At 37.2% G+C, this 14,349-nt stretch overlaps 1 protein-coding gene across 12 annotated transcripts in view; it reads left to right on the top strand.

Moving 5' to 3' along the window:
• The window catches only part of Pak3 (p21 (RAC1) activated kinase 3), a 283,410-nt gene extending 272,312 nt beyond the window's left edge, over positions 1-11,098 (top strand). For all 12 annotated transcript variants that reach the window (XM_085837993.1, XM_029473398.2, XM_029473393.2 and 9 more), the window contains 2 exons: positions 2,760-2,897; positions 4,531-11,098. In XM_085837993.1, coding sequence (XP_085694119.1) covers positions 2,760-2,897; positions 4,531-4,620 — 228 coding nt within the window. In that variant the 3' untranslated portion in view covers positions 4,621-11,098. The remainder of the gene's footprint in view (positions 1-2,759; positions 2,898-4,530) is intronic.
• Positions 11,099-14,349: the final 3,251 nt, after the last annotated feature.

Here is a 14,349-nt window from a genome sequence, read left to right as displayed (position 1 = left end):
CAAACTAAAGCTTTTTAATTAAATAGTCCTATTGCAACACTGCCTTAATGGAAATTTATGGGTTACATATGGATTGTCTTGAGACTCCTTTTGAGAAATGTGGTAACTTCCACAGTGAAGGCTTTGATCTTTTTCAGCTGCGGAAATTGCCAATAAGGTAAATTCGATTATTTCTCTAATTAGATACACTAGTTTTCTCTTAGTGTGTGAGTAAATTCAGTTGCACATTAAAGCTAGTGAAAAGTTTAATGTTTGTATGTTATTGTCAAGATATTTACAGTTATCATGGTGATGTCTGCAATACTAGAAAACTTTAGCTAATGTTTATTCAGTGGAAAACAGCTACCATTTTATTTTTGCTAGTCATATTTCTAATGTAAATGAGTCTATGTCATGGTCCTATATTGCCTCACCGTAGGAAAAAATAACCTATTTAATATTCTAAAATGTTATATTATAAGGACCTTGCCTGTTTAGTCTCAGCTAGAAAAGATAAATTTTTGAAACTGGTGTTTCTCGACACAGTTTTCTCAAGTTCCTTTTATCTCTTTCATCTGTAATTTTTTTCAATCAAACTGTGCTTAGCTTGATCCTGGTGTCTCGCCCATTTGATAGCATATCCTTATGTATACTACACAGAACATCCTTGTTTCTTCCCTAGTGAGCAGTGGTACTTGGTGTGACTGATACACAAGCTTTGGCTAGTGTGTATGTGTGAGAGTGGGAAGAGAAAGTCCCTAGGGTGAGATTGGAACAGAGGAAAGCTGACAAAGGAAGTAGGAAGCAAACCATATACCATATGCCATGCCAATCCTTACTGTGTTTTGTGGACCAATGAAGTATTGTTAGGAATGATAAATAGGAAGAAAAGCAAAGCCCCTTTGACTGAATTATCTTTTATGTGAGCATAGGATTCTCAAATCTCTACTATTTCTCTCTACCTTCTCCTCTCCACCCCCTCAAATGTTCTTGGAGAGGAATTTGGGGCAACACCATCTAAATCCCTTATCTTTGAACAATAGGAGGCCACTAAGAGCTTTTAAGTAGATAAATGAGTGACAAAAACCATGTGTTGAGATACAGTTGTTGAATGGGACGTGCTTAAGAACGAAGCGATCCAAATAAGGAAAGTCAACGAGGACTAAACTAAAGCTGTCTGAGAAAAGTCCTGTTCTTAAGCAAAGATAATAGTGCTAGAGAGAGGCGGACAACTATGAAAGCCATATAAATGTTACATTGGGAGAACCTAGTAAAATAACTGTAGAAGGTTAGGAGGCCAATGCTATGAAGAAGGAGAACACAGGGACTTTACTTTCTTGCTTACATTAGAAGCAGCTATACAAGGTCTCTAGTCCAGTTTCTAATAGCCAGCTCATTTTCCTTGAATTTTCACTCTTTAAAAGTATCACATGGTCATTAATTTTCCCCAATCTTCTTCATCTCAGACTTGGCTTTGCTGGAAACAAACAAACAAACAACAAAAAAAAACCCAAAAAATTAAAAAATAAAAGACCCTTTTGGTTGTCATGTTTGTTTTAGCCCCAGCTGTATTTGTGTCTCATTCACAAGGCAGTGGGTAGCAATTTTCCTTTTTTATGAAGACAGCCCCCAGCTCACAAACAGGATGTGTTCTGAAAGTTCATTGTTAAGTTAATTATTTGGAACCTAGAGTGCTTTTTCTCATAGAATCAGCCTTATACATAGTGATTAGGTTCCCAGGCGAGTCAACAAAAGCCACTTTAGTCCATAATGCAAGTGAATGGGTGAAATTTTTTTGCCATGGAAATTGGGTAGAAATAATACTGTTGCAATTACAATGAAAACAATTATTGAAAAAGAAATAGTCTGAGGTTTTTGTTTTCCTCGAAGGGCAGCATTTGATGAAAAACATATTTAATCCTAGGAAAATGAAGTAAAAGACCAGGGGATTAGATGCCACCATATTTAAAATGCATTTTAACTACTGTTTCAGGGTGGGGTTAAAATGATGAAATCAGTCTTGTGTTTATCACAGAAAAAAAATGAAAGCTGCAAAATATATTTAAGAATTAAGTCCCCGGTAATTGTGATGCCAGAGGGAGCTAATTTTAACAAGTTGATTTGTCTTGACTTTCCTTAAAACATGTCATTGCATAGTTCATGTTCATTGTATATATTAATAGTCTTCAGAAAGGCATTCTGATTCTTGTGTTAGTGTGTTCTTGGATAATTCTGAACCCCATTTGTCTATCCTGTCAACTGCTGCCCTCTCCTTCCTTTTCCTCAATGGTTCCTCTTCTACTTCAATGTCATACGTACACATGCAAATATATACATATGTGTGTGTGAAATCTAGATTTCATTCATGAAAGAAAACATAATGTTTGTCTTTCTGGGTCTGGCTTTTTTTTTAAACTTATCGACTTCCATCCATTTTCCTAGGAATAACATTACTTTTGTCTTTTATATCTCATTGCATCAGTCTAACGATAGTTAAGGTGTATCCCCATGATGAACTTCTAGTACAACAATAACAACTATTATTTTTAATGAAGGATTATCAGATCAATAGCCAACCAGGTTAGGAGTCAGCAGTTAAGCGATCCATTAATACAACCTATTCTCAGTCCTACATTCCAACAGAAACAATGTCCATGCAATTCTCTAAGATGGGCTAAAATATAAATAACTTCTAAAATATAAATAAGAAGAAAATTGATTTGTATGCATAATTTTACTGTGCATATGCTGACTAGAGTTGAATATTTTTTTCTTTATAGGCCTTATATCTGATAGCCACTAATGGGACCCCAGAGCTCCAGAATCCCGAGAGACTGTCAGCTGTATTCCGTGACTTCTTAAATCGCTGTCTTGAGATGGATGTGGATAGAAGAGGATCTGCTAAGGAGCTTTTGCAGGTGAAAACAAAATGAGGCAATTTACAAAGGGAAAGTTATGCTGAGCTTACCCATGTCAAAATGTGACAGCAAGATATCTCTGTTGTAGTTAGAATAGGGCTATTGGCATTCAATTTTAGACCCTGGGCATGCTAAATATAGGGATTCATCTATGATATCATTGATTGATCATGTTGCCTTGCTTTTTAAAGAATTTGCATTTTAATCTATAATTCTCCTTTGTTCTTTCTGAAATCTGATTCTGCAAAGAAAGAATGTTACTTTCTGGTATTGCTGGGGAGTGGGGTGTTGTTCTAAACTTTATTTGTGCCTCTGGATGTTATATGCAGGTGCTCTTGGCCAGAGGTGATTTTCTACATAACTTCCACATCTTTCCATGCCTGTCACCACATCTATATCTCACACCCTTTTTCCAAAGATACCAAAGATACAATATGATTAATGTAACCACACAGATAAATACAACGTAGAATCAATTATGTGGTTATAATACTGGGGGAAATGAACTTCACAGTTCTGACTCCAAAGTCCCTGTAGCTTTTGTCACACAAAAGAACTCTGTTGTGGCAATTTTAACATACCTTTCAAAATGTTGAATTTAAAATGGCAAGCAAACATTCTAGAGGAAATATCTAGAAGACAACTGACAAGTAGGACAGAAGGGCAGCAGAGGGGGGAATGGAGTCTCACTCATGTGTGAGACACCCACACATAGAGCTACACACACACACACACACACACACACACACACACACACACACTTTGTGAGTTATCTCCATAAAGCAGTTGATGGGTTGAAACTGTGATGGAAATGAGAGCTCTATTAGCAATTAATTAGCAAACCAAGATAATAAGAGTAACTTTGCAGTGAACAAGAGGTAGGAAAGATAAAAAGAGAAGCACAAGCCCTGAGGTAGTAAGTAGAATGTCACACATCTGCAAAGAAGCAACCATTTAAAAGAAATAAAGGAGCTTTGCTTGCATCAACTCTTGCAGATGAGCCAATAGAAGTGGAGGAGACACAGCTATTGGGTTTGGCAGAAAGGGAGCCAATGATTTCAGGGCAAAATTGATTTTAATGCTCAGTTGGAGATACTTTTTCAAGCCTGAGAGATATGCAGCACCATTCTTCAGTTTAAGAAATGTAGTGTCTGGCCATTACTGAGTGAACTTTTACAAACTCTATACTAAAGAGTTTCTAGCTGTGCCAAGTAAATTTCCATAGGATTTCATGACAGTGAAAGACCCAAAAAAGGAAAAGAAAATCTGAAGGACAAAAGCTGGCAGGGATTTTTAAATTAAATAGTGAGTGCTCGAAACACAATTAAATGCAAAGGAGCATATTTGAAATGCAAAGTTACACTAATGCAGTAGTTCTTAACCTGCGGGTCAAGACCTCTTTGGGGATCACATATTAGATATCCTGCATATCAGATATTTACAGATTTACAGATATTACAACTCATAACCAGCAAAATTAGAATTATGGAGTAGAAACAAAATAATTGTATGGTTGGGGGTCACCATAACATGAGGAACTGTATTAAAGGGTTGCACATTAGGAAGGTTGACAACCACTGTATTCATGGGAAGGGAGAATTCTAATAATTCTTTTTTTCCCTCCCTTTTACAGCATCCGTTTTTAAAATTAGCCAAGCCCCTCTCTAGTCTCACTCCTCTGATTATCGCCGCAAAGGAAGCAATTAAGAACAGTAGCCGTTAGAACTGCAAGCCTTACCCCTCACCGTCTCCAGGATGAGTAAGACTGAAATAAAACTCTGCTGCAGGATCCACAGAAGAAGAGACAGTCAAATGGAGTGGGGGCTCTTTAACTTTCAAGTGAATAGAAACTTCTTATAAACCTTTTTCCTACTCCCTCAGATTATGTAATTTATTTGTAAGCCTGAACTGCAGCCCACACAGGGCAGCAATGTCGAAGTAGCCATTAAGTGGCCACTTCCACCGTGAAGCGAAAGAGCCAGTAGTGAATCCCCTCATTTTGTGCATTTACTTTGAAGAAAAAAAGATTTCTCAAAGATGCACACTCCCTCTTCATAGTGCTGTGTTTGTTTTTAAGTTAGAGAGTAGTCCCTCTTTCATTCGAACCTCTTTCAAAATCCCTTACCCAACGTGATGTTTTTTCACTTGCATTGTCATTAGATGTTCAGAAAAATAAAAGATGTCAAAATGTTTTTTTAAAAAAGAAAACCAAAAAAAAAAAAAAAAAACAAAGAAAAAACAAAACAAAAACAAACAAAAATGAAAAAAAAAAATAGAACAAGTGCCGTGTGAAGCCGTGGACGTCCATGCCCTAATAGAGTCGCAAGCTTTTCTTCTTCTTCTGTAGTGGTGGCTTGATTTGTCTACCCATTTTTCTGCATTTGTATTGGAAAAGGTTTCCTTTAAGACATTTTCCAAAACCAGAGAGGAATATGAGTGTTCAGGATGGTCTTTTAAATGTTGTGTCATAACAAAGCTCTAATTGTGAGATCCTCTCACATTTCGCATGGATGCTAATGTAGTAGTTGAATTGTCATGTAAAGCAGCTTGTTGGCCTCTGTGACAACAGAAAAAGGACACACTGAAAATGTGGCAGTGCTGCTGGGTGAGTCCAGGTGGTCCTAAACCTAGGATATCCTGATGGGTAAAACCTTACTTACACAAAGATGGGACTTTCTCTGAGAGCCAAAAGGAAAATGCAGAACTCCTCATTGGGCAGTAAATAAGCAAAGATAATAGTGAATTTATTCCTCTCTTGTGCGCCTGTAACATAAGCATTGTACAATAGGCACATTCTGAGGAAATAGATCCATTAGCCAATGCTTTTCATGATAAAAATATTCATTTTTTGGCAATTTGTAACACATAAGAATTTTTTAAAGATCTAGAGATCAGAGATATAGTAAAGTACTCAACTCTTTAAGAAATGGAAAGTCAATGAAAGTTACATCCCAGTTAACACATGGCTCTAAATACTTGAAAATGATTTTTCTATGTATCTCCAATCTCTTTTTCGGTACTTGATTAGGATATGTTCTTATTTAGTTTCTTGGGCTTTTGTCCTTTAAAAGCATGTTCATAAAGGTGTTAGAAGTTCACCAGAAAATTAATTTTGATCTGTATTCATATTTCCCAAGAAATAGCCCAATGGAATTCCTTTTGTGGCTTGAGGAAAATTCCAAAATTTGACTATTATTTCACTATTTATAGTTATTAAAATTTTATTAATCTTCTGTGAGTAGAAAAACATCTGGAAGGTGTCTGCATAGAAAAGGATATGTCTCTTTTGAGTGTATAGTCAGTTGTATGAATTCTAGAAAGTTGGTTCTCTAAGCCTTTGACAAGCCAACAATCTATATCCTATGGCATTTCTTAATTTGTAGAGTTAGAGAAACTGAATAGACATTACCTACATTCAGTGGGGGGAGGGGAGCAAGACGAGGAGCAGATGCCCCTCTGCCCTGTGAGGTTCATCTGTCCATTTAAGCATCCATCCTTTCCTTCAAGTGAAAGCACTTTCTCTAGAGTTTCTGCTGATCATCTAGTACATATGTTTATGTTGAGAGATGGTACCACTGGTGGATTTCCTATTTTCCTATATTAGAAGATTTGAGAGGGATTTACTCATTCCCTGAAAATATCCACCATGGAATAAAAGACAAATGTGAAAAGAAAATCAAATGGTTATATTAATTTCAAGTTTATTTTGCAAAGAGCTATCTGGGCCTAAAAATTTAAATGTCACACCTCTTTAGTGAGAGAGGAGGAACCTTAATTTTTTATTCTACTTTATTTTAAATTGAGGATTTTCCCACTTGTTGTGCCAGGGAATTCCACAAAATACCTGGGATGTAAATAGAATCCAATTGATTGATGGTTATGCTCAGCTAATAGAGAGAACCCAAACCCTGGTTGGGAAGTCCAAGACATCAGTTAACACCTTTTGCATGTTGTAAAGGCCTTTATTATTGTTGCTGTTGTTGTTGTTGTTCTTGTTGTTGTTGCTGTTGTTGTTATCCTTATTTAGAAGACCCTGGAGCTGTCTTCAGGTCCTTCAGGTCACTGTTGGCAGAGAAATGGCTGCTCTTGATGCCCTCCACTCCACCTATTAACAGTGAAGGGCCAGGTACTTATTTACCATCACTTTGTATCAAGATTTGATAGTCTGTTCCAGTAGGCATTACTTGTACAAAATTATACCTGTGTACATTTTCAAATGAGAACAGCTTCTAAAGTCTTTTACTTGTGTTGAAGAGTTACATATATTTCTAATAAGTATTAGAGAGAAACTATTTCTCATGCCAAAATGATGCTGAAGGGTCCATACTTGCTATACTTGAACAACTTAGCCTCCAGATGGTTAGTAGTTTATTCCCTTTCCTTGATTTCATTTTGAGCTCATCTTAATCCAGGTGAGGCTGTTCAGATCTTTAACATTACTAGTGTGCCCTGAGACATTTGTGGGCACATTTTTGAATGTCGATTCAAAAATGTCCCGAGGTAAGAATAGGGCAGTGGCAAAGTCAGGGAAGGGTGAGAAGCACAGTAAAGATTATTTATTTAAGAAAGAATAGAACATTAATATTGTAGCAAGGATCCAGTTTGTTGTCAAAATCCCATGTGGTTTTGGGGATGACGTAATCCCCCTAAATCAATCAACATGTTGGATAATGACTTCGTTCTTGCTGATCTTGTCTGTGTGTTATTGTAAATATTTGTGAGTCCATGCTCCATTTTGGCTACTGGATGGCCAAGTCACATGAAAAGATTTAACTCAAGTATTTATTCTTTAATTGTGTTCTTCAGATTTCTTTCAGGCATATGAATTGCACCTCCAATGTTTAGTTGAACCACCTAGTCCTCACATCTATCCCTCCCCTGTGAAGCACATTCCATTGCTAAAAGAAAAAAAAGAAATATAAATTGCTTCCTGTTTTCTGTATAACTGTTTTGATAGTTTAAGATGTTTGTCTATAATGGATATCTCTCACCTTAAAGATCGTGTAAATAATTATATCCATTTCCTCAATGGGTCGTTTATTTCTAATGAGGCTGCCAGTTCTCAGAGAGAGTCTATGAAGTCACTTTTAAATAATACAAACAGGAATTACACCTATGTAAAAAAGAAGTGTGCATATGGATAAAGACTGGGAACACAGAAAACTGAAATCAGTTGTGATAGGGTGGTGGGGTTCTGTGATTTTTTTTTTCTTTCCGAAATTTTCTTTCTTTGATATTGATATATCAATACTTTAAGTAAATAAACAACAGAAGGGGAACTATAGAAACATAGAAGAGATGCCAGAAGCAGGTGCCTTCTGGCCAGAGCCCAGAGCATGCAGGGCACAGATATTTCCTAGTTACAATTATTCTGTAGGCTTTATACTTGCCTGGGTACTGAGGTTGGCACACGCTCAGGTATGGCACATGCTTTCTTATGAGACTATTATCTAAGTCAAGCTAAGGTGACATCACTGCTAGAACTTCAAATGCATTCTTCTTCTACAAAACAGGCTGCCCTCAGCTTTAATATGGCATCCAGGTATATATTTTGTTTGCCTTAGATTGGAGGGCTGAAAACCTAATTAGCCCCATTGATAATACTTGTTTTAGACACCACCTTTCTAGCTTGTTTTAAAAGATTTTCAAGGTCAATTTTGGAAGGATAGAAGGGAAAAATAGCTAGTTTCCACCAGCTTCTTGCATAACAGGGCCTATCATTCTGATAGGAGTCTTTTTTCAATAACCATAGACAAATCCCATTGGTTTCCATGTAATTACCATATACAATTAAGCCTAACTCCAAAATTATTAAGAGAAATATTTAAGGTTGCTAACATTCAGTTCCAGCCCAGTACTAAGCCTATTAGTTTTGGCTTTGGATGGTCTCTTTATGCCCTTGTGCTGCATGATTGTAGCATGTAGGCAACAATTGTGGGGGTTTTTTTTCCTTTAGAAAGGGAGACCAGCCATGAAAGGGCAATTTTCTTCTAACTCACCAAAGAAATTTTAGGTGAGGACTTCACTAATGTATGTTTCACAGTGTCATCAAAAGCAGACCATATCCCTAGAAAACTCACAGGCATTTACTTAGCTATTTATAATACATATGGAAGTCTTAACCCTGCCATCCTGGTTGAATCTAGTCCTTTTCTGAGCTCTTTGAAGTTAATATTCACTCAAACAAATGAATGGCGTGTGGTATAAACATCTCCCAGTCTTGGACGAAGAAGCCTGAAATTCAGCATTTGTAAACTGACAGTCTAATGGGCCTGGGATTTGGAATAACTTTAACATACAATATTGAACATATATTTGCATGTGGATTGGAAAGGAAGTAAATAGGGCCTTGGGAATAAGGGAAATGTTTCTCCTATGAAAGAGTTTTTCATAAAAGACTTATTTCTACTATAATTTCTGGTTGTTTGGCTTTCAGTTTTATCTCTTCTTTTCTGCTTCACACTCCTTCAGTGATCAAATATATCTAACCAACCTCTAATGCATGGGGATGTCTGTTTATCATCAAACAGTATCTCACTGAATCTGCAAATGTGGGACTTGAGATATCACCATGTGCACACCTCTGACTATACAAACACTACCAACTTGTAGCATTGACTGCCACTTAAGTCCATTGAACTTGCAAGGTGAACTTAAAAATCTAAGTAGTGCCACCAGACACAGAAGCTGCCATCAGGTGAATGCTGTCTCCTTATACCATTAGTAAGGCAAGTACCATGCTCATCTGACTCAGTGCCTAGGCAAAATCTGACAGTAATGGTAGAGAAGAAGAACTAACCATACCCAGGAAGGAGACCTAGATGTTAGCATGGCTGTTTTACCAAACTTGCTCTGTGACCGCGAGCAAATCACTTAACCCTTCTATTTTATTCATCTATAAAATAAGGGCATTGAAGTAACTGCTCTTCAAGGTCTTTCCAAAAGCTATGACATTGTGTGGGGTAACAGTTCCCTTGCAAGTTCAACCTGACAAAGTGATGGCAAGTATCACAAGCTTAAACCTGGATCTCTACGTTGCAGCTCCATAGAACCATGTACAATAGAAAAACTCAAGTAAATAAAGTTAACAGCACCAGGGAATGTTGATCAAACTCATGGAAACCTTCCAACTTCCTTACAAATGTTTTGTTTTTATTTTAATGTCTTTTTTCCACTGAATGTTCCCAGTTTTCCTTTTCTATACACTGTATGTAAAATCTGGTTTCCATTAAGCTGTGGCTAGCATTTGCTACTAGAACAGAAATTCACTGTCACATTTCATAGAATAAAACTGTACTTTGGGCCTCTCTATTCCTATGAGGCAGTTATGGGTCTTAGAGCATTAAAGTACAAATGGCGCAGGATGGCAGAACCCAAGCATTTTAATGGCTAACAGAGTGGACCTATGTACGGACAAGTTGCAAAAAGAGCAACTGAAAAATAGCAATTGCATGCTTTTAGCTGACAAATTAAATGTTGGGATCAAAGAAAACATTTCTCGTGGAAATTCCCACAGCAATTGGCTAGTTATTTGAGTATGGTGCTGAAAAAGAAGAGAGACTAGAAGTTAGTTTGATGGATGGTCCTTATTGCCTGCCTACAGCAGAGTGTCAACCAGCCCGGAGTGTGAAATTCAAGTTCAATGTGTGTGCTTGTGTGTGGTGTGCTTTCTGGACCCACATATACTATAGTCATTAGTGATGGTAAGATCTTTCACCATTAATGGGTTGAGCTCAAAAATCTCAGTACATCTGACAGGAGCTGCCAGATTACATGGATGCCGATGTCTACTGGGATTGAACTCATAACATCCAGATAAACTAGATTGAGGAGGATCTTCATTTTCACCGTTTATCGGAGTTGTATCTCATTTGGCTGTGCATTACTTTTGTCAAAATGTGTTGTTATTTGTTAACCCATGTGTAGTGAACTTCTTCTGTAATTTTGGATTAATGGTATTTATGGTCTTATGTTTGTTTGGTTTTTAAGTAAGTTATTTCTTTTGTACACTTGCTGATGGTATGACACCATCCCTCTGCCCTCAGCAGCTGATCTTTTTAAGGATTTTCATTTCTGATACTGTTATTTTAAATTGTGGTTGAAGCAATAGAAATTTGAAATATGGATTGTGCATGACTGTGTCTTGAGTGTAAAAATATTACAGTTTGAAACTTGGACCTAAAGTATTGCGAATAAAACGACAAACATCAGTGTTCTCTTGTTTCTCTCTTCTGTCACTCTTCCACCCCACCTTGATCTCATCAGTTATTTTGTCCATTTCACATTATGGAGGATATTACTCTCTTAAAGGTGTAGAGGTGATAAAATGGCCAGCATTCTACCAATACAAGATTTGCCTCAAAGAATCTTCCACTGCATAACTCAGTTCCCTACCTGACATTTATGTAGACTAGCTCAAAACAGTGTGTATATTCAATACAAAGCAAATACTTGGTAGATTTCAAAGGGAGATGAAGGAAAATCACCATAAGCATTTACAGGTAACCAACAAGTTGATTTTTGATCTTCTTTCTGCTTGGAAATTACTGAACATGCAAAGCCATGTTCATGATGGTCTGATTTGTCTTACATCTTTTTTTTTTTTTAAGATTTTTGTCCGTATGTTTGTGTGTTTCCATTGTGTACAAATGTGTGTAGGTGCCCACAAGTGCCAAATAAGCAGACAAGACCTCCTGGAAACATAGTTACAGACAGCTGCGAGCCTCCTGATGTGGGTGCTGAGAACTGAATTCTAGTCCTCTGCAAGAGCAGAAAGCACCTGTAATTGCTAAGCTACCTCTCTAGCTCCTCTTCATATCTTATATCACAGTCTTCAAAGGATCAAAGAATTCCAAAGCAGCCTCACTGAGACTCTTTATTCACTTACACATTTCTGTGCATTTACTGCTCTTGATGGAATGTGTATACAAAGGATTATACCTTTGTGTAAGTAAATACAATGACATCCATCTTCCCCACAAAGGTTAATTGATGATCTTTGAGATGACTCATAAGGTAAATGCACCTGTCTCTAAGCCTAATGACCTGAGTTTAATCTCAGGAATCCATGTGGTGGGATTCCCCAAAATTGTTTTCCTGACCCCTACTCCCATGCTATGCCATACATGCCCCAACACACCCACACAAATGCACACAGATAGATAAATGTAATGTTAAAATGCCATTTGGTTGATTTTTAATGCACTGTTACTTACATACAGGATATATATATATATATATATATATATATATATATATATAGAGAGAGAGAGAGAGAGAGAGAGAGAGAGAGAGAGAGAGAGAGGGAGTGGGGAGGGAGAGAGAGAGAGAGAGGCATTCACTGTAAAGATGAGTAAGTAAGAATTTTATCCAAGCTCTTTCTTCCCCATGTGTATGAATTATTGTGCTGCTTCTTTCACTATTAGCTTCTTATTCCTGTGAACTTCTTTTAAAGCAGGTTGTCTCCACTTGGTTTTCTATGCCCACTTAATGAAATAGAAATATTAAATAGTATTTTGTTATTTGTAAGTTTCATATTATTTATACAATGTATTTTGATCATACCCATACACCATTACCTTTCCCTAGCTCTTTATCTTCCTCCCAAGTTCATGTTCTTTTTAGTCATTGATTTTGTTGTTAAGTCCACATCCAATCAATGCTGACCCCATGCTCATGGGTGTATAATTATCCACTGAAGAATGGACAAAGAAGAGGGACACTCCCTCCCTCAGCAGCTATCAGCTATCAATAGCTCTTCCAATAAGGGTGTGGCCTTGGGACCCCATCCCAATTGATGGTGTTATTTAGATTGCCTTGGTTTTATTCAGGTCTTATGTAGGTCACTACATCTTGCCATGTCATCTGGGTTTCAATATTCTTTCTGCCTCTGCTTCTGAGAAGTTCAATGGGCCTAGAAATTGGCCACCTTAAGGACATAATAAAATGCAGGTATAGTAGAAGTTGAGAGGGAGGGATACTGTGGACATAAGTGTTCTGATGTGGAGAAAGATGGAGAATGAGAAAATGATGTGTTAGCAGAAGGCCTAGCCAAAATCAAAGCAGTATGAAAAAAATGTAGAGAAATTAGTTTATGAGCTAAAAAAAAATACACGTTTATTAAGGTCAATGGCATTTTTTAAAACCACAGCAACTTGGAAGAATAAAGCATAAATAATGATAAATGGGTTCATTTGTACCTTAGTACTGCTAGTTTGAATATTGGAACTCGAGTCTTGTCTGTGTCTTTCACATGCTACTGGAGTAAAGTGGGTCTAAGACCTGAAGTGCTAACCACAAATTGTGGTTGTACTGTATATTCTTGAAGGCATCAGCTGCGAGATGCTTGGTTGGCATCTATTTGCTTGCCACATGCATATGTTAAATACCACTACTACTACTGCCATCTGCTAATGATGAGCCATCTTGATCCACAAGCATGAGGCAGAGAAAGCTAACTGGGTTATTGTAGGAGCCTTGGAAACATCAGAGCCTGCTTCCAGTGACACACATCCTCTAAAAACAAAAACAAAAAACCAATACCTCCTAATGTTTCCCAAACAGTTCCACCATATGTATCCATTGGCTCATATATATCCAAACAAATAAGCCTACGGGGATGATTCTCATTCAAACTACCACATCTTAATTTCTAGAAATACACGTTCCCACGAAAAAGAAGCAAGACGACATTAACATTAAAGAGAAATGCTGAGAGAAAGGAGGAGAGAGACAGAGAGAGAGAGAGAGAGAAACAGAGAGACAGAGAGAGTGACAGAGACACAGAGAGAGTATATACCCTTCATTTTTACAATTACATGTAGATCTACAATGATCTCAACAGAGTGTGTAACAATTAAAACAATAAACTATATGACACTTCTCTTTTGACATAGGCTGGATCTTATGCCCAGCCCCAGGGCCAGATATACTGATTCTCCTGATCACCTTTCTGTCAGAGACTTCATTATTAATTCCACATGGCACCATTCCCAACTATATTCAGTAATAAGATTTTTTTCCACTTTATCTTTCTGTGCTTCTGAAGTCTTCTTGAGAAAACAAAGAGCATTCAAATATCTTGAGCTTGTAATGTATTTAGATATACATGTCTGAACTTCAAAATAGCACCGAGGGAGTGTGAAATGGCTATGAGGCTTCATTTTATAAACATTTAGTTTCAGCAATATTCAGTTGAACCCAGAAAGTTACATATACTCAGATAGTCAGCACAGCAATCAAGATGCTAATTGCATAATGTGACTATTGTGATTGGTGCTGCAATAAGCACAGGAAGGTATTTCTGTAGCAAGCTGCCTTGAATTTGTTTACTGCCTATACTCCTTTCTTCCCTTCCTTCCCTCCCAACACACAAAGCATGTTGCTAATATGACATCATAGTAGCTCGCTTTTCCAAGATTTTGTATAAATGAAATCAAGCAGTTCAGCTTTT

Source organism: Mus caroli, unplaced genomic scaffold (genome assembly GCF_978045245.1).
Source record: "Mus caroli unplaced genomic scaffold, Mus_caroli_1 scaffold_5, whole genome shotgun sequence".
Taxonomy (NCBI): Eukaryota; Metazoa; Chordata; class Mammalia; order Rodentia; family Muridae; genus Mus; species Mus caroli.
This window is presented reverse-complemented; position numbering and strand designations above follow the sequence as displayed.